At 47.9% G+C, this 19,409-nt stretch overlaps 1 protein-coding gene across 2 annotated transcripts; it reads right to left on the reverse strand.

The window, feature by feature from the left end:
- Positions 1–957: 957 nt before the first annotated feature.
- On the reverse strand, positions 958–19,177 carry sfmbt1 (Scm like with four mbt domains 1). Of its 2 annotated transcripts, none has more exons than XM_035520531.1 (21): positions 19,070–19,177; positions 15,281–15,328; positions 14,731–14,825; positions 14,074–14,323; positions 11,393–11,481; positions 10,916–11,168; positions 10,482–10,579; positions 10,246–10,347; positions 8,778–8,937; positions 8,294–8,376; positions 8,095–8,221; positions 7,749–7,862; positions 6,417–6,459; positions 6,146–6,210; positions 5,713–5,852; positions 5,476–5,585; positions 4,894–5,069; positions 4,446–4,624; positions 3,999–4,223; positions 3,600–3,728; positions 958–2,287 (listed from the first exon to the last, which is right to left on the reverse strand). In XM_035520531.1, exons 2-21 carry the CDS (start codon positions 15,303–15,305, stop codon positions 2,147–2,149), a joined length of 2,604 nt encoding a protein of 867 aa, XP_035376424.1. In that variant the 5' UTR covers positions 15,306–15,328; positions 19,070–19,177; the 3' UTR covers positions 958–2,146. The 2 variants fall into 2 exon arrangements, with proteins under 2 accessions (XP_035376424.1, XP_035376423.1); XM_035520530.1 differs by having other exon boundaries at positions 6,146–6,213.
- Positions 19,178–19,409: the final 232 nt, after the last annotated feature.

Here is a 19,409-nt window from a genome sequence, read left to right on the forward strand (position 1 = left end):
TAGGAAACCCCGGAAGAACTAAAGACAGTAAATTAATTGTTTCGCTGCCGACTCTGAGGTGAAGACTGTGGAGACAGATATTCTACCTCCACCAACCTCTAATAGCCACTTTCCCCCTGTACAGGAACATGAGGTGAGACGTGTGCTCAGAGCAGTAGCTGCCAATCCTGATGGTGTGTGCAGACCAGCTCTCAGAAGACTTCACAAAGATCCTCAGCCTGTCCCACTCCATCACCCCACCCTGCCTGAAGTCTGCCAAAAAAGACCATCAGTCTCAGTAGCCTCGGCGATTACCGTCTGATTGCACTCACTTCAGTCATTAAGGGTTTTAAGAGGCTGGCCCTGCACATCCCACATTCGGCCCTCACCAGTTTGTCTACAGATGATGTCATCACCTCTACTCTACACACTGCACCATCACACCTTGAATACCATGGGAAATACGTGAGGGTACACGTTATAGACTTCAGCTCTACCTTTAACATGGTCATACCAGGCAGACTGGTCACTGACCTGAGAATCTCACAACCCATCTGCCTAGACCACCACCGAAGTAGTCAAGAAGACACAGCGGACTCTATTTCCTGAACAGAGAAGCTGCTGGTATCTTCTACCTCTGCTCCAGAGTGGTGATGTTCTGCATCTCAGTGTGGGGAAGCAACAGCAGACAGAAGCTGTTCAGGGGCTCATCGCCCGGATCACTGGCTGATCACGGCCTCAGTAAAACAGCACACCCACCCAGGACATCACCTGTGTGATCTGCTGCCCACTGGGAGATGTTTCAGATTAAGAACAGCTTCTGGTCAGAAGCCATACACAAACTGAACAGAGCCCTATATCATTCACACACCTAGAACACACTTTTATCTAAATCTAAATCTAAATCTAAAATGAAATAAAACTGGATGAAATTCTTTCCATTTAATATTCTTACGAACAATAATGAAATACACAAAGTGATTCAAGAAGTTGTTTAATTTTATTTACAACATCCCTTGTGAAAGAGATACATTTGATCCAGTTTAGTTCACGTTCTTTTAAATAACATTTCACAAACATATACATTTAAAGGTAAAACTAATTCGGACGCAAACCAATCTGTCAAAGACAACAAAAACAAAACAGGAATGAACAAAAATGAACAAAAAGACAAAGTTACTTTCACCATTTTAGAATTGCTTCCAGAAGGAACCAGGGGAATGGAATCAAAGTAAGCTTAGCTGTGTTCCTCTCGAAAGCCCTCTGATTACAGTCCACCGACACGCCGGTCTTTAGAGTCCCAAGTTTAAACCGATCGAAACGTTGAACTGACCCTGGAATCTGAACCATCAAACGCTTTCATAGCTACAATTTAATTACCTGAAATCTCTGTGTGCTTGAATCCTAACCACAACAATCACAGTAACATATTAATCCACTATATTACATCTGATTTTTATTTAGCAACACATCCCTGTTTGAACATGTAACTGTCAAACAGAAGAAACAGTGCTATTGGCATCTATACAAAATCCCACTGCAATACCGAATGCCAGGCAAAACATGGCTGAAAAATAATGCTCCTGTTTACGTACAGTGTAAACCTCAGCTTTGTAGAAAATCTGGTAGGAACCGGGACCTACCGTCCCACTAAACAGATTCATCTGATATTTACAGTATGTACAGGCAAACTCTACTATGTACACTTTTGCATACCACTTACAGTACATGGGCAATTGGTCTTTGTGCTTAAAATGGCTGCATTGTCATCCGCTCAGCGATTATTAAAGGTTCAAAACAGATGGAAAACAGATGGAAAATGTTTTATAACTGAAATTCATTCTAACGCTGAACTGGCAGACTTGCCAAGGGACTCGTGTCTGGTGCAGGACGCTGTTCCGTCTGAACAGAATGCCAGAAGAACGCCAGGACTTGCCCTGCTAAGGACATGCAGCATTCTACTTTTGTAGCATATTTTTATATCACATTAACTAGCAAAAAACAGGAAGGAGAAAAAAGCTTTTATGCGTTTGGTTCGTCACTATGACAACCTGCAGAAGAGCGTGCACACACACACACACACACACACACACACACACACACACACACACACACACACACACACACACACACACACACACACACACACACACAGGCAATACCACTCTCAGCTTGCAAACTGCTGGTAAAAGGCCAGTTTGACCCTCTCGATGTGGTGGCAGAGCTTTATGGCGGGTCCCAGCTTCAGGTCCATGCACTCCTGCACAGTGGGCAGATTGAGCAGCAGCAGGGCCTGGCCGTCGATCTCCTGGAGCGAAGAGACAGAGCAGAAACCTGTGTAACACAGCTAGAAGGGCAGTTCTCGTCTCCCTGTGTAACACAGCTAGAAGGGCAGTTGTCGTCTCCCTGTGTAACACAGCTAGAAGGGCAGTTGTCGTCTCCCTGTGTAACACAGCTAGAAGGGCAGTTGTCGTCTCCCTGTGTAACACAGCTAGAAGGGCAGTTGTCGTCTCCCTGTGTAACACAGCTAGAAGGGCAGTTGTCGTCTCCCTGTGTAACACAGCTAGAAGGGCAGTTGTCGTCTCCCTGTGTAACACAGCTAGAAGGGCAGTTCTCGTCTCCCTGTGTAACACAGCTAGAAGGGCAGTTCTCGTCTCCCTGTGTAACACAGCTAGAAGGGCAGTTCTCGTCTCCCTGTGTAACACAGCTAGAAGGGCAGTTCTCGTCTCCCTGTGTAACACAGCTAGAAGGGCAGTTCTCGTCTCCCTGTGTAACACAGCTAGAAGGGCAGTTCTCGTCTCCCTGTGTAACACAGCTAGAAGGGCAGTTCTCGTCTCCCTGTGTAACACAGCTAGAAGGGCAGTTCTCGTCTCCCTGTGTAACACAGTTAGAAAGGCAGTTCTCGTCTCCCTGTGTAACACAGCTAGAAGGGCAGTTCTCGTCTCCCTGTCTAACACAGTCAGAAGGGCAGTTCTCGTCTCCCGGTGTAACACAGTCAGAAGGGCAGTTCTCGTCTCCCTGTGTAACACAGTCAGAAGGGCAGTTCTCGTCTCCCTGTGTAACACAGTCAGAAGGGCAGTTCTCATCTCCCTGTCTAACACAGTTAGAAGGGCAGTTCTCATCTCCCTGTCTAACACAGTTAGAAGGGCAGTTCTCATCTCCCTGTGTAACACAGTTAGAAGGGCAGTTCTCGTCTCCCTGTGTAACACAGTTAGAAGGGTACTTCTCGTCTTCCTGTCTAACACAGGACCTCACTGTGTAAACTGGGCTCGTCTTGGCTAGACTGGATCAGGGTCTACACTTTAAATGTCTTCTTTAGCTTTTGATGGTCTGTATTCGAAGGTTGAATCCGCTTGATACAGTCAAGCACACAAAAGTTCTTTCACATTTTAGTTGGTTTTGTGGCCGTCACACTGATCACTATCGCTGACCCTCGGTGGGTGTAAAGCAGCGACTCCCAACAACCGGGATGTCACCTCCACACCCTCCGAGCTCAGAATCAAAGCTTGTCGTATAATATAATAAATAATGCACAGTAGCTAATGTGTCATTGAGCCACTCTCAAAGTGTTGCTGTTTAATGTGTTTTAAAGTACGTGTGCATGACTCAAGAATGATCACCTGGTCCATGAATATCCGGGCCAGTGGAGCACAGTCGGTGGTCCTGATGAACCGGACCACGTCCAGAACACTCCACTCCAGTGGACTGCTGTCCAAGCACAGCTTCTGAGGAACCTCGCTGAACGGACTCTGCATGAGACCAACAGACAAACCCTGGGGTCAGTGTTGGGGTCAACCCTAACCCTCAACAGCCTGTCTCTGCACCTCTGTCTACTGTCACTGGATTAAAACTAGACACTGAGCTAAAGTCCACATTTCTCGTTATGACACCAGATATATTTGTTAGACGCGAGTCAATGCAAAGTGACCAGACCAGTTCTGTGTGGATTCAGAAACGTAATCCCTGTTGAACATCCTCTCAGTGATTCATGTCCCCGACCTGCGTCTGCGTGTGCATACCTTGGGTGAGGGGGGTCTGTTCTCGTCGTCGGAGTATGAGGGTGAGCGAGCCTTGCGGCGGCGCCGTGTGGCCCGGGGCGTTTCCGGGGGAGACGGAGAGGGAGTCGGCGGTTGCGACTTCTTCTCAGAATATTCCGAGTCATCCATTAACTCGTCCTGGAGCTCGGAGCCAGTGTCCTCGCTCAGAGAGTCGTCTTCATCAAGGTCTTCCTCATCGCCACTTCCCTGAAGAATCCCAGCCCACACAGTGGCATTCAAAACATAATCTTTGCTAGCCACTCAGTCCACACACTGGTACAGTACAACGTAGTCCGTATTAGCGTGTTATACACTACACAGGGTCATGTTAACAAGTCCTAGAACACCAACAATAAACCACTGCAGATTATTTACTTTAGTAATTGCAATTTTACAGCATGTTTGTTTAATATAGAAAGCAGGAGGTACCTGAGGAGAGCCTGCCGGGGTGTTGTCCACCGACGCGGAGGACCGCCTCTTCTTGTGGACGAAGAGCTGTTTCCTCCTCTTCCTCCTCCTGCCCCGCCTCTTCACGCCTCCCTCCAGGTTGGAGTGACCCCCGGGGGGGCGGCCCACGCGCCGGCTCTTCTTCTTACCGTAGTAGTACGCTACAGAGGATCGTAAGGTCAGTACAGGGAACCTTGGTGCAGGACCAGCAGCTGAGAGGGAAGAGCATGCAGAGGGGGCGGGGCAACTGGTGTCCCAGAGAGTGAAACGACACCCTCACGTTTTGTGAAACAGAAAAAGCCAGCCAATGATAAGGCCAGCTCTTAACGAGTTGTTAACCAGATCTTAACGAGATGCCTGACACCCATTACCATGAAGTCATGAACCCCAGCTGACACCCGCCGGGTGGAGGACGACATGCTGCACTCACTGTACTTGGTCTTGGTGAGGACGGAGCAGTTCTCAGAGCAGTGCTCCAGGACCATGCGTGGGCCAAACAGGTTTGGACAACATTCCAGCTTAATGCAGGTCTTCCTGCAGAAGTCGGCCACGCGGTCAGCTGTGCGGACGATCTCCACCGTGGCCCTGTAGCTCTTCCCTTTGTACCTATGATACCATCAAAGATACAGGCAGTGTAAACCCACCTCATTCAGCTCACGTGGGATGTCAAACGCTGGTACTCCTTTATGAAGAAGAGATTCTCTCTCCCTGGTTATGTCAACTGGCCACACTGTGCCACATGACTGGTAGCTATACATGCGGGTCTTTAATCGACTGGTGGTTAATGGCTCCAAGGCTGCACGATATATGTTCTTTGTAAACTGTTTTGTTGGCATTTGCAATACTAGAATCACAGAAACCAGCTCTCAAACACCTCAGCTTTTAGTATTACTCTGTGCTGCGAGCATCCTGACAAAGATCAGGACACTCCACACGGGACATGGGCGGGAAGTTCTAGGCTTTGGGTGGGGCTGGATCCCCACACAGGGGTAGGTGCGGGGTGGGGACTCACTTGGCCTTGAGCGTCTCCCTGTGTCCCTGCCAGCAGTCTTCCTGGTCCAGCTGTAGCTCACGCAGCACACGGCTGGGCTTGTATGCAGAGTTTATGAGCAGCGTCAGCACCTGAGCAGAGGGAACGACACACCGATTATCACACACCATCAGACACACCGATTATCAGACACACCATCAGACACACACCGATAATCAGACATGATACGACAAAAGAGCACGGGTGGGAGAAGCTCACCTCCTTCAGCACGAGGACACAATTCCCGGGTCCCACACACTGCGGCAGCTCGGCGATGCGACCCTTGTTCAGGTACGGGCCGGAGAAACAGCGGTGGTTGAAGTATATCTTTGGGCAGTTGTATCTCCCATTGGCCTGACCTGGTGAGACAGGACCGCGTGAGAGTGCGACGCACGCTTGGCCGGGCTGTGCGAGAGTGCGACGCACGCTCGGCCGGGCTGCGCGAGAGCATGACGCACGCTCGTCCATGCTGCGGTAGAGCGCGACACACACTCGTCCAGCTCAGACACAGACACACTCTGCAGCTCTCTGTCCCACCGAGAGGGGAGAAGGTATGAGGAGTGTGTGTGGAGCGTGCCATTATGCAGACAGAAAAAGGTCTGTGTGTGTGTGTGTGTGTATATATTTGGACACTGAAGAGTCAAGCACTCACTCGTCTCAGTCTGGCAGTTGAGAGGCAGTCTGAGGGCATCAGGGGACGGGTCTTTAGATGGGACTCTGCTACGTGTGCAGGACACAAGGATTAGAATGCCATTCACAATCACATGGTAATCACACAGTAATCACACAGTAAATCACAGTAATCACATACTAATCAGACAGTAATCAGACACTAATCAGACAGTAAATCACAGTAATCGTTGTAATCAGACAGTAATCACACAATAATCACACTATAATCTGTCACATTCCTTATTACTTACTGCCTTTCAGGCTGAACCACAGCAATTTTCCTCTGCTTCTCAACTACAAACAAACAAACAAACAAACACACACACACACACACACAACGTGAGAGCAGCCTATTGTGCAATGCATTCGGCAACAGGAAGTGGACAAGAACAGGCCATTTTAAATTATTTTAAATCAGTGTAAACAGTATAAAGACATCAAACAGTAAAACACAATGTCCTGGTCAGTGTAGAAGCCTGAAGCTTGGAGCACTACAGACACGACAGACACCTGCACTACAGACACGACAGACACTGCAGACACCTGCAACACAGACACCACAAACACCTGCACTACAGACTCCACAGACACATGCAATACAGACACCTGCACTACAGACACTTGCTCTACAGACACCAGACACCTGTACTACATACACTAGACAACTGCACTACAGACACCTGCTCTACAGATACCAGACACCTGCACTACATACACTAGACACCTGCACCACAGACACCTGCTCTACAGACACCTGCACTACAGACACCTGCACTACAGACACCTGCACTACAGACACTAGACAACTGCACCACAGACACATGCACTACAGACACCTGCTCTACAGATACCAGACACTGGCACTACATACACTAGACAACTGCATCACAGACACATGCACTACAGACACCTGCTCTACAGATACCAGACACCTGCACTACATACACTAGACAACTGCACCACAGACACCTGCACTACAGACACCTGGTCTACAGACATCTGCACTACAGACACCTGCTCTACAGACACCTGTACTACATACACTAGACAACTGCACCACAGACACATGCACTACAGATACCTGCTCTACAGATACCAGACACTGGCACTACATACACTAGACAACTGCACCACAGACACCTGCACTACAGACACCTGCACCACAGACACCTGCACTACAGACACCTGCTCTACAGACACCTGCTCTACAGACACCTGCACTACAGACACCTGCTCTACAGATACCAGACACCGGCACTACATACACTAGACAACTGCACCACAGACACATGCACTACAGACACCTGCTCTACAGATACCTGCTCTACAGATACCAGACACCTGCACTACATACACTAGACAACTGCACCACAGACACCTGCACTAGACACCACAGACACTATAGACACCTGCAATTCAAGACACCAGACACCTGCAATTCAAGACACCAGACACCTGCAATTCAAGACACCACACACACTACAGACACATGCACTACAGACACCTGCATTACAGACACTACAGACACTACGGACAACTGCACTACAGACACCTGCACTAGACACTACAAACAATACACACACCTTTGGGCTTGCAGGGATACTGGAGAGGGTAACCATTTGTTTCACACCAACTAACAGGGAAGATGTCCATGGAGTCTACATGAACAATGATGTCTGGAACTGGAAGATTCACTCCTGTGGTGGGAGAGAGAGAGAGAGAGAGAGAGAGAGAGAGAGAGAGAGAGAGAGAGAGAATGAGATTCATTAAAGTCCATAAATTAGTCTGCAACATTAACCAACTCTAGAGGTCTAAATGTGGAGGAACTAAGTTTTGAAGGAATTACTGGTCGTGACTTTGGGTCATGACAGCACCACCTCAGTAAAACGTCAAACATCTAAAAGCTTTCTGTATGAATGAGGGTCGCACCTTCCAGTCGAATCCAGATATGTTGACCTTTGACCTTGGTGACTGTAGCCACGTGAATGTTTTCAGGACAGAGAGGATTAACCGCCTCCAGCATCATGGACTCTTTGAAGCACTGGTCAGGTGGGTCCTGGAAACGCAGAGACAAATGCTAACGCCTCGCACATCCCCAGGGAAGAATAAAGAAGGAAGTGAGACTCACCTCAGGGAAGCAGAGCTGAGGGGCTGCTTCTGCACCACACTGCTTCAGATAGTCCGCCCAGTCAAAGTCCTGGCCCTGGTACCCTGCACACATGCGCGAGACAGATTGCCTCATTTAACAGGCAGCGATGACGGCGACTCCAACGTTCTCCAATGTCGTCATTCTCTCACTCGCCCTTCAGTGCTATGGACGGAGTTAAACTACTAAAACTGTTCAAGCATCTAAATCATCATCACGCAGGTGACACACTGAGCTGAGAAGCTCACAACTTCACAGCTCTTCACGTTAATGTGTGTTTTAATGGCTACTAATTACAGAGTTAATGAATCATTACTAACAATCTAACAATTATGTCTTCTCAGACAATTTTTAAAACAAGTACAATCTGAAGGCGGAAGACTGAGAGGAAGAATATGGCAAAGCTGAATTCCAGAGCGTCTTTATCTCCGTGACAGTCAGGGTGAGGGCGGTACGGCAAGCGGACCTGGAGGCGGTCTGAGTTTTACTCTATTCTTAAGGCTCCACTGAGCAGGGAAGATCCCGGGACTGTTCCTGTGACTCAGGAACGCTGGGCTGCTGGAATCTCGCTGGTCCTCCTCACGCATGTCGTCCAGCCGCACCAGGAAGAACTGATCACCAAACACCTGTGATACGTTTGTGTACACACACACACACACACACACACACACACACACACACACACACACACACACACACACAATTAAGCGCTTTACACCAAGTGCATGAGTCCAAGATGTCCGCCTCCTGACAGACTGGTGCTGGGCAGCTCCTTGCTGACGGTGGCCTACGTCTAACCCTAACCCTTAACATAACCCTAACCCTATCCCTAACCCTAACCCTAAATCCTAACCCCTAACCCTAACATAACCCTAACCCCAACCCTACGTCTAACCTTAAACCCTAATCATAACATAACCCTAACCCCCTAACCCAAACCTAACATAACCCTAACCCTACATCTAACCCTAAACCCTAACCTTAACCCTAACAAAACCCTAACCCTAAAATAAATCTAACCCAAACCTAACCCTCACATAACCCTAACCCTACGTCTAACCCGAAACCATAACCCTCACATAATCCTTACATAACCCTAACCATACGTCTAACCCTAAACCCTAAGACTAAAATAACCCTACCATAACCCTAACCCTACATCTAACCCTAACCCTAACATAACACTAACCCTAACATAACCCTAACCCTACATCTAACCCTAACCCTAATCCCTAACATAGCCCTAACCCTAACCTAAGCCTAACATAACCCTAACCCTAACATAACCATAACCCTACATAACCCCAACCCTAACCCTAACAAAACCCTAACCCCAACATAAACACAACCCTAACATAAACCTAACCCTTACATAACCCTAACCCTACGTCTAACCCTAAAACTAACCCTACATCTAACCCTAAACCTAACTGTAACAACAACCCTAACCCTAGCCCTAAAATAACCCTAACCATAACATAACTCTAACCCTAACTCTAACCCTAAAATAACCCTAACCCTAACATAACCCTAACCCTAACACCTAACCATAACATAACCCTAAGACTAACATAACCCAAACCTAACGCTAATCCTGACTCTAATCCCAACATAATCCTGACTCTAACCCATGGAGCTTCACCCTGTTCTGACCCTCTATTACAGCAGCAGTGTTACCACTTTAACCGTCAGCAGAACGGAGGATCTGAAGTCACGTCTACTTCCTGTCCAACACTCACAGGGCCAAAAATGCCAAACGTGGAAGCTCACGTCACCACGACGACAGGGAAAGTGAGCGATTCACGAGAGCCAGATTATATTTGCAGTGTTGTCAGGAGCTCCTGGATACTTGTGTGTTGGATGAGGAGGGCACGAGGTGGGCATGGCACTTCTGAGTGAGGCAGACTGTGGATGTGCAGGTGAGCATGCGTTACCTTGGTGATGGAGGCAGGGCTGATGGTGAACGGTGCAGTCGGGTCCACTGCTTCTAGCTTCATGCCCTCAGTGAAGCTATGAGGAGGAATGGCTGGCCGGTCCTGTACACACACACGCACACACACACACACACACACACACACACACACACACACACACACACACACCTGTCTACTGGCACGTCCGTGAGGTCTGACACAGAGGTGGAGCTGTGCAGAGCTGCTGACGTGGTTACCTTGTAAAACTCCTCGCTGAGGCTGCAGTCACGCGGCTGTGAGGTGATGGAGCCTATCACCTCCTCCCAGTGCTGCTCACTACACAACACACGCAGAGCTAAGGGGGTGGACACACACACACACACACACACACACACATTTAGCTTACATTAGCATCTCTTGTGATCTAAGCAAATACACTACTGGACTCTGATCTGACCCCATCACCCCCACTGCTCATCTGAACTCGGTCATGTGTCTGTTTGATTATCTCCTACTAAAGAGGCGTGACCAACAGACGGAAGCCCAGTCATCGCACCTCCTGTGTGTCTGTGTGTCTTTCTGTGAGAGAGTGAGTGTGTGTGTGTGTGTGTGTGTGTGTGTGTGTGTGTATGTATCTTACACAGTGCTGACAGACATTATGAAGTCCTGCCTCTCTGTTCCCAGAACTCACCTGCTGGAGGTCTGAGGGTGTAGCCGTGCTGTTGGGCCCAGCCAGGCAGGTGGAGCAGGGGGCTCAGGTAGAACAGCCAGGTGATGGAGTGGGCGTCAGCTAGACCCTCCGTGCCCACGTAGCGGAGGCGGAGCCTGCCGCCCACATTATCCTGGATGTCAGCGGGCCAGACTACGCCCACATCCTGACGGTCCAGCAGTTCAACACGAAGGCCTGGATTTAACAGGTCTACAGGGTTACAGCCACGCTGGGCCTACACACACACACACACACACACACACACACACACACACACACACACACACACACACATTAGGCACCTCTATCCTTTCTTTATACTCATCTATTTAAATTTCCCCCATCACTGTTATTTTATGTGTGTAACAGTGAGTGTGTGTGTGTGTGTGTGTGCACGCTGTGACAGTGAGGTGTGTAGCATAATGTATGTATATGTGTGTGTGTGAGTGTGTGTCTCACCCCCTCCAGCAGGCTGGCTGGTGCGCTGCAGGATTCTGATAGCGCTCTGTCCAGCAGGGCCTCCCAGTCAGAGTGTTTCTCCCGCACACCTGAGCACAGAGGTTGAGTCGTTCAACACGCTGACACACACACACACACACACACACACACACACACACACACACACACACACCCACACACACACATACACACACACACCCACACACCTTGTTTGAGCTCTAAACTAGCTGTGCCATTGTTTCTCCAGTTAATCTTTAATCTGCTGCTTCAGTGGTTTGTTAAACATCTGTATTATAGATCTGTTCTGGTTAAACCTCTTCACACTGACATTTTACGTTTACATTTACGGCAGTTAGTCAACATAGGAGCAGTCAACATCAGGGTAGTAAACAATACAATAAGTACTAGTTTAGTTAGTCAACATGGGAGCAGGGTCAGTAGTCAATTTAAATATTCCACACGGTTCCCCAGTCTGCGTTTCAAGACTGCAAGGGACTCTGCTGTCCGGACAGCAAGCAGGAGTTCATTCCACCATTTTGGAGTCTCAATGCTTGTCTTCCAAGAGACGTGAAGCATGGCATTTCAAGCCGAGCCGTATTTGAGGTTCGAAGTACGCGAGGTATGGATCGGGCTTAGACCTTTGACCTCATGTAAGGAGGGGTTGGTCCAGTTTAGGCGAACATCAAGGTTTTAAATCTGATGCAGGCAGCTACTGTAAATGTGTGTTATACATGTGTTGTGTGTGTGTGTGTGTGACAGATGTGTGTGTTATACATGTGTTATGTTTGTATTATAGCTGTGTGTGTTATACATGTGTTGTGTGTGTGAGATTTGTTACAGATGTGTGTGTTATACGTGTTATGTGTGTGTTATACATGTGTTATGTTTGTATTATAGCTGTGTGTTATACACGTGTTGTGTGTGTGTGTGTGACAGATTTGTTACAGATGTGTGTGTTATACGTGTGTTATGTTTGTATTATAGCTGTGTGTGTTATACATGTGTTGTGTGTTACAGATGTGTGATATAGCTGTGCGTGTTATACATGTGTTGTGTGTTACAGATGTGTTATAGCTGTTTGTGTTATACATGTGTTTGTGTTACAGATGTGTGATATAGCTGTGTGTGTTATACGTGTTATGTGTGTGTTATACATGTGTTATGTTTGTATTATAGCTGTGTGTGTTATACATGTGTTGTGTGTTACAGATGTGTGATATAGCTGTGCGTGTTATACATGTGTTGGTTGTTACAGATGTGTTATAGCTGTGTGTGTTATACATGTGTGTTACAGATGTGTTATAGCTGTGCGTATTATACATGTGTTTGTGTTACAGATGTGTGATATAGCTGTGCGTGTTACATATGCGTGTTACATATGCGTGTTATACTCTATTGTGGTTATTTTTTCTCCTACTCAGTGAGTTTGGAAAATGTGTTCATTAAAAAGAACAAACAAACAAAAAAGACCCTTCCACAGAACAACACATCAGATCCAGAATCAAATGTGACCTTTTCACACTGGAGCTGCTAACTGTCTCAGTCTGGAATCAGACCAGTGACGTCTGTGTGAACGGCCTGCGTTAGAGAACGTAGCACACTCTCCACAGAACACATCCTTAACACGGCGGACGAGTCGAGTGAACAGACAGACGAAACAGATCAGGAATGAATGAATGAATGAATGAATGAATACTGTACGCTGTAATGAATGAATGCTGTATAGGGTAATGAATGTATAATACTGTAATATTGTACAGAATACTGTACACTAATGAATAAATGAATAGTGCATACTGTAATGAATGAAGGAATGAATACTGTACATTGTAATGAATGAATGAATGTATGAATATTGCACACAAATGGATGAATACTACATACTGTAATAAATGAATGAATGAATGAATGAATACTGAATATTGCAATGAATACTGTGGACAAATCAATGATCCAGTTTGATTCAACAGCAGTGATGCTAAACTCTTATGAATGGGAAACATGAATCCATTAGATTAATCAGCAAGGGATGGGGTCACATGGCCAGCGCTGAGCTGGGGTTTAATTCCTGACAAACGTATCTGGGAACGCTGGGACTGATCGGATGTGGGAATCCTGGGTGTACCAACCCTGTCCTGCTCCAGACCGGAGCCACTGGCCACTGCATGCTACCTGTTAAAGGGCCAGTCAGGGAATAACACACCATTCGTGTAACACACACTGACTCAGCGCGGGTGTAACAATGTAAACAACGTAGTGGCCATTCAGGGTCACCCTGAGGAACAGGCTCGGCTCTGATAGAGCGCGTCATACACACCACTAATGGCCCACACGTCCACGAGGTGTGCGTCACACCAGCCGCAGACCAGGGTCATGCTCGCTGTGAGGAATATACATGAACAGAGCCGTGTCAGGGTCAGAGGGCACCACACAGGGTGTCTAAACCGACCCCTACAGACTACAACAGCAATCGCTAACAACATTAAACGCACCAGCTCCTGTTTTTGCTTGTCTCATGAAGACAGATAATCAATTCTTCTCATTCTCCTCTTTCCTGTTTTCCGCTCTACAGACTTCCGCTCTTCTGATGACACAGGTCCTTCATGGGATTTTCCTGATCAGTTTTAGTATCGTCACACTTTTACCTGCCTTTCCCACAATCCCCCCCCCCCCCTCCTCACCGTCGGGGGGCCTCATTGGTCGACCGTGCTGTCTGCTCCAGCCAACAGGGTGCAGGTCGGCGGTGGTGATGTCACACCAGAAGTCGGCACGGCGGTCGTCCTGGTAACCCTCGTAGCGCAGAAGCAGAAGTTGGCCACAGGTGGTGATGATGGTGGCCACCCAGTAGGCGGTGCTGTCGAGGTCTGCGCCACGCACCCGCACCTCCAACCGCATGCCTGGCGCCAGGCCAGTCTGCAGACCCTGGTCCATCTGCTCGGAGCACCAGGGACAGTCTGCGGTTAGCATCCCATGCGTGTGCGTGTGAGGACGCGCGCGCGTCACTTTGACCACACACACACCAGCACGGTCTGATCACAGTTTCACCTCCTTCACTGGTGACACAGAACATCAACCACATGCCGCCGGAATTCAGCCTGGCTATGGCGTGAGCGGAAAAAAGCTCACTTCAAAATATCCGCCGGCAGCGCCGCACTATGGCAGCTATTCCCAGCAGCGCAGGCCTACGGAGGAGAAGGTGTGGCCTACCTGCGTCAGGGGGAGCGCGCCCCATGCTAGCTGCATGCTCTCAGCTGAGCTAAATTCGGAACACGCTAGTGCAACTTCAGCAGGAGCTAAAGAGGAGTGTGGCGTGGAGGAGCTGCTCGACTGGCACTCACGTGTTTGAAGGCGTGGTGAGGCACAGACAGGGCACCGGTCTCTTCCAGGTAGTCATCCCAGTTAAACTCGGACCCATCCTGGCCAGAGTCCGCATCTGAAAACACACGAAACCGCTGAGGTGCGAAACACAAGCCCTTCAGAACATACTCGCACACTAGGAGTGAAAATGTAAAAATAAAACTATTTATTATTACATATGCAAAACTGGCCTCAGATCAGTTTAAAAGAGCAGATTCCACAAAAACAGCTCTTTTAACATTTACAGTGTTCAGCTGAAACCTTTTATCCAAAACGACTTACAATTCTGACTGAAAACAACTTGAGTAATTGAGGGTTAATGGTTTTGTTCAGGGGTCCAACAGTGGACGTGAACTGGCAACCTTCCGGTTATCTTAACCGCTGCCCATATTTTATTGCAGAATTTTTCAATTCATTTCGTATGCAAACACACAGAAACCTCTCAAGGACAGCCAAGCTCTGAGGCCCGACACTGGGGTCTCAGACCTCAGACTGGGTGTCTTCACTGAGAAACATTTTCTGTCCCCTCACCTGAGTCCAGAGCCTCTAGACTCATCTTGTAACCTGAGCTCACGGCGTCTGTGAAGTAAAGGGAAAGAACAGAGAAATGACTAAGGAAGAGAGAGAGAGAAAAAAAAGACAAATTGCTTTAAAGAGCAGAAGCTGTAAAAATGTTTAGCGGTTGGAGTGACAAAATGTGAGAAGTTGGTGGGGCAGGGGGAGAGAGAGAGATGGTAATGCAGGCTTTGTAGAAACCACGTTTGACGTGCAGAGCATCCTGGCGTGTGTGGGAGGGGAATACAGACTGTGGTTTGATCTTACAAGCTGCCGCTCTGAAACAGGCTCACGCACGTCACTGTTACGCCCAGCAGAAGGGCACGACTCAAGGCCAATCAAAACGCCCATCTACAACTTTTCTACATTCAAAAAATCTATTATGATCATTGAGACAAAGAGTCCACAGAAACTCCTCCCCCATGTTCAGCACATCAACAGCGTAATTACCCAAGATACGGAGTTACGTTTAAACCTAGGGATTTTTAAAACAGCATATTCCTAAATCAACTTAAGATTAGACATTGTTCCCTTTAACAAAGCTCCATGACAGAGCTCATATTTGGTGATAATTCACGCTCCCCCCAGCGAGGGCGCACGGGCAGGCATGACCCCACCCACCCCACCACTCTGAAGATCTACAGCAGGGGACCGGAGGTTTCCCCATAGCTCAAGCGTGGCTCACTCTTAACGCAAACAATTCAGATATTATGGTCTTCCTTTTTCTCTTTTACATGGAATTCTCTAAAATGTGAATTTTTAAGGCATTCTTCTACAACTCTGTATAAGAAAACACACATTACATCACAAAAACTCCCATCCCGGGAAAGCTGGCCTGAAGATTCGATCACAAGAGTTGTGAGCAGTGCCATCGGTGTTCAGAAGATGAATACAATGATCTTTTACCACAGTCTGGACAGTTAGTCGGCAGCCTGAAGTCTCAAAGCTCACCTGCGTGTTAATCTCAACACACAGCAAAACCTGAAGAGTTAAATAGTTAATAGTAACGAAACGTTTAGTGTCCCATGTTAAAAAACAGAAACCACTAAAGTGTCGTGTCTATAAAGTGATCAGGAAATAAAGGATTTTAATATCACTTAAAAAAACAGCAGGAAACAGTAAACAAACCCAGCAAAAGTGGGGAAAGCGTCCATTTGGGCGTGAAGAAAAGACTTAAGCCTTCGCAAACTTAATCTGACCTATTTAAACCCTCTTTAAAAGAAAGAGGGTTTTAAAAGCAGAGCGAAAATGGCTAAAACAAAGTGGTGTCAACTCTGGGGTCCCTTCACCCAGAGCTGTCAAGACCGGCTTTGTCAGGCTTGACGTCTCTATTAAAGTCAGACAGGCTCTCTGTGACGGGCACTTACTGACCGCCACCCTCCCGCCCCGACACCACGACCACAACGCTGCCAGACGTCCCCCCACCCCACCCCAAGAGCACTGCCTGGTCACAGCCACATTGTGCTGGGGATGGGGGAGGATGGTATCACAGTGGCCTCTGATCGAGGACAGAAAGCAAAGAGCAGCCTCAGTAAGAACGCCACTCTCCAGTGTTAGCAGGAGCACAGGGAACATTCTAGACCACAGCTGCTAGAACGCAGTGAGAGAATGTGGGGGGGGGGGACTTTTATTATGTAAATTTAACAAGAAACAAAGGGCAGAGGCTGAAATGAAGTCTGTCCAAAGATGATGGTCTGTGGGTCTGGGTCGTGGAGCTGATGTTTCTATGGAGACCTTTCCACACATTCCACTGCCCCAATTGCCAAACCATCACCAAACTACATCAGAGAGTGCAGGAAGGGCAACTGCCTCCCGTGACTGATAAAACCCTCACTCACTCACTTTCACACACACACACACACACACACACACACACACACAGCAGTAGCGCAGGGCAGAGAGGAGTACCCCATCCAGTGACTTCTAACCCTTCTGTTATCACTGGCAACACACCAACAGAAACGACAACTGACGCAACAGATGTTCTAGCAACGCGGCGCCTAGTCGAGGCACCCAGACACGCTTGCGAGGGTCACAGCACTCTGAATCCTTTATTCTGTCTCATCATCTCCTTATACAAGCAGTCAGAAGCAGCTCTCTGGTCCAGTAATATGTCAGATACATGGAAAGCCTCTGATTATTACAAACATTTTGTCATTTCTATTTGACTCAAATGTTTTCCCAAGTTGAAGAGTTTAGATCTTAAATAGATTCATTCTTATTAATGTTTTTTCAATATCTTCAATACCGTCCGCATCCAGGCACCGCACAGCAGACATCTCTTCCTGGACAGATGCCGGCGTACGTCACACAGGTGAGCCAACCCCTACCTGCCCCTGACTCCCTGGTTCATGAGGGTCAGAGGTCATTAGAACTGGGAACTCATAGCAGACCCCAGTGACGACAACATGACGCTGAAGAGAAGAGCGCAGCACCTGATTAAGCGCTAGGGAATTTTCTAGAATGTTTGTAAAAAAGAGACCAAGTATAATTCCTTTGAGACGCACCTAACTAAGGCATACTCGGAGCCAGCCCAGAGAATTTCTGTCCAAGTTTTCTATATCACCATCCCGTATTCAGGTTTATTTATTTTTACATACATCACCCTTGATTTGTTATCTTGTTTTTTAAGTGTCCACATGTATATGTCTACTTGGAACGAATTCTTGAATTTGCAGCCAAAAGGCCTAATGACAAAGAGTGCAGCACAACTACCAGCTACTTTTAAAGGATGGCATGCTGGTTTTGTTTTCAGCACATCATAAATAATAATAAGAATAACAACAACAACAACAACAACAACCACATCATAAATAATTTACAACTCTTAATACTCAACAGAATTCTATTCACAGCGCTGCGATGCGTTTCTGCCGCCGAATACCTTTAGTTCAGAAGCGGACGCTGCTGGCCCTGACGCAAACTTGCGAGCTTCTGCGCACTGTGCAGCCTGTCGCAAAACAATGGACTGGCGGCGCACGCAGCGCTGGCCTGCGTTATGTAACGTGCAGGAATAAACCTCCATGGCTTGTCAAAAGTGGCTTATTTCGCTCCGCAGGCGAGCCTAGGCTGCGGGCTGCACACGAACGCACGATCACACAGCTCCAACGACACGGGCAGGAACTGCAGGCGTCGCGGGCTTATGCAATCCAACGCTGCACAGGCAGACCGGGCTATTAGCAAAACACGTATATAGCCCCCCCCCCCCCCCCCATATATAATAATATATAATATAATATATATATATATATATACACACACACACACACACACACATAAATACACACACACATATATATATATACATATATATAAAACAGACGTGATCAAAATACCTCGCTGGAAATTCTGAGCGTTAACAGGCGCAGTGTTTTGAAGAAAACTTGAGTGAGTGTCCGTTGACTAGCCGCCTCGCGCAGCACTGGGCCAGCGGAATAACTGGTCAGTGAAGACGCTCGCGCGACCGCACAACTTTCACTCCTAAACACGTCACGGGGACGGCGGTCGGGCGCGAGGACGGCGGCGCCGCACCTTCTACCAGATATTGTGTCGCGCGGCGTCTCCGCTAATCGCGTGCGGCACTAAAAACGCCTGAACCAAGTTACCGAAACGTCACGGCCAGGGCGCGTGCACTCACTCGACCACAAGTCATCTTTTTGGAGACGGGAAAAAAGACGAAGACAGCGCAAGTTCGCTTCTTAACAAAACGACGCGAAAGAGCAGATTGCGAAATATGCAAATGTTACGGCCTGAACCGTTTCTCACCTGCGAGGAGTTTTTCCGAGTCGGTTTTAGGTGCCGTATCTTTTCCGCCCTAGTCGTTCACGACCTCATTCCAATATGGCACAAAGCGCCACCGCGCATGCGCCACCGCCTACCTCCCGTCCACGTTCTCAGCCCGGGAGCTGATGTCGTTGGCTTGCGCGAATAAAACAATGACCTGCTAGGTTTATGGAAATAGAGTTTGAAATGTGACGTCGAAAAAACGATATAAAATGCCGCAATGTTCGTATTTTGTCGGCGATAACGGATGTTGGCTGAAACAACGCGCGAAGACTGTTGACTAGTGGGACGCAAAATTGCACCGCACACAACTGCTGTAACG

The sequence above is a fragment of the Electrophorus electricus genome, chromosome 20, assembly GCF_013358815.1.
Source record: "Electrophorus electricus isolate fEleEle1 chromosome 20, fEleEle1.pri, whole genome shotgun sequence".
Classification (NCBI taxonomy): domain Eukaryota; kingdom Metazoa; phylum Chordata; class Actinopteri; order Gymnotiformes; family Gymnotidae; genus Electrophorus; species Electrophorus electricus.

Bases quoted from the DNA above. Each gene is read 5' to 3' on its own strand.
- sfmbt1 (XM_035520530.1), bottom strand. From the start codon at position 15,305: ATGAGTCTAGAGGCTCTGGACTCAG. The intron at 11,169-11,392 runs GTGAGACACACA...GTGTGTGTGTAG, and splicing joins CAGCCAGCCTGCTGGAGGGG to GCCCAGCGTGGCTGTAACCC. The intron at 5,853-6,145 runs GTGAGTGCTTGA...CTGTCTCACCAG, and splicing joins CAACTGCCAGACTGAGACGA to GTCAGGCCAATGGGAGATAC.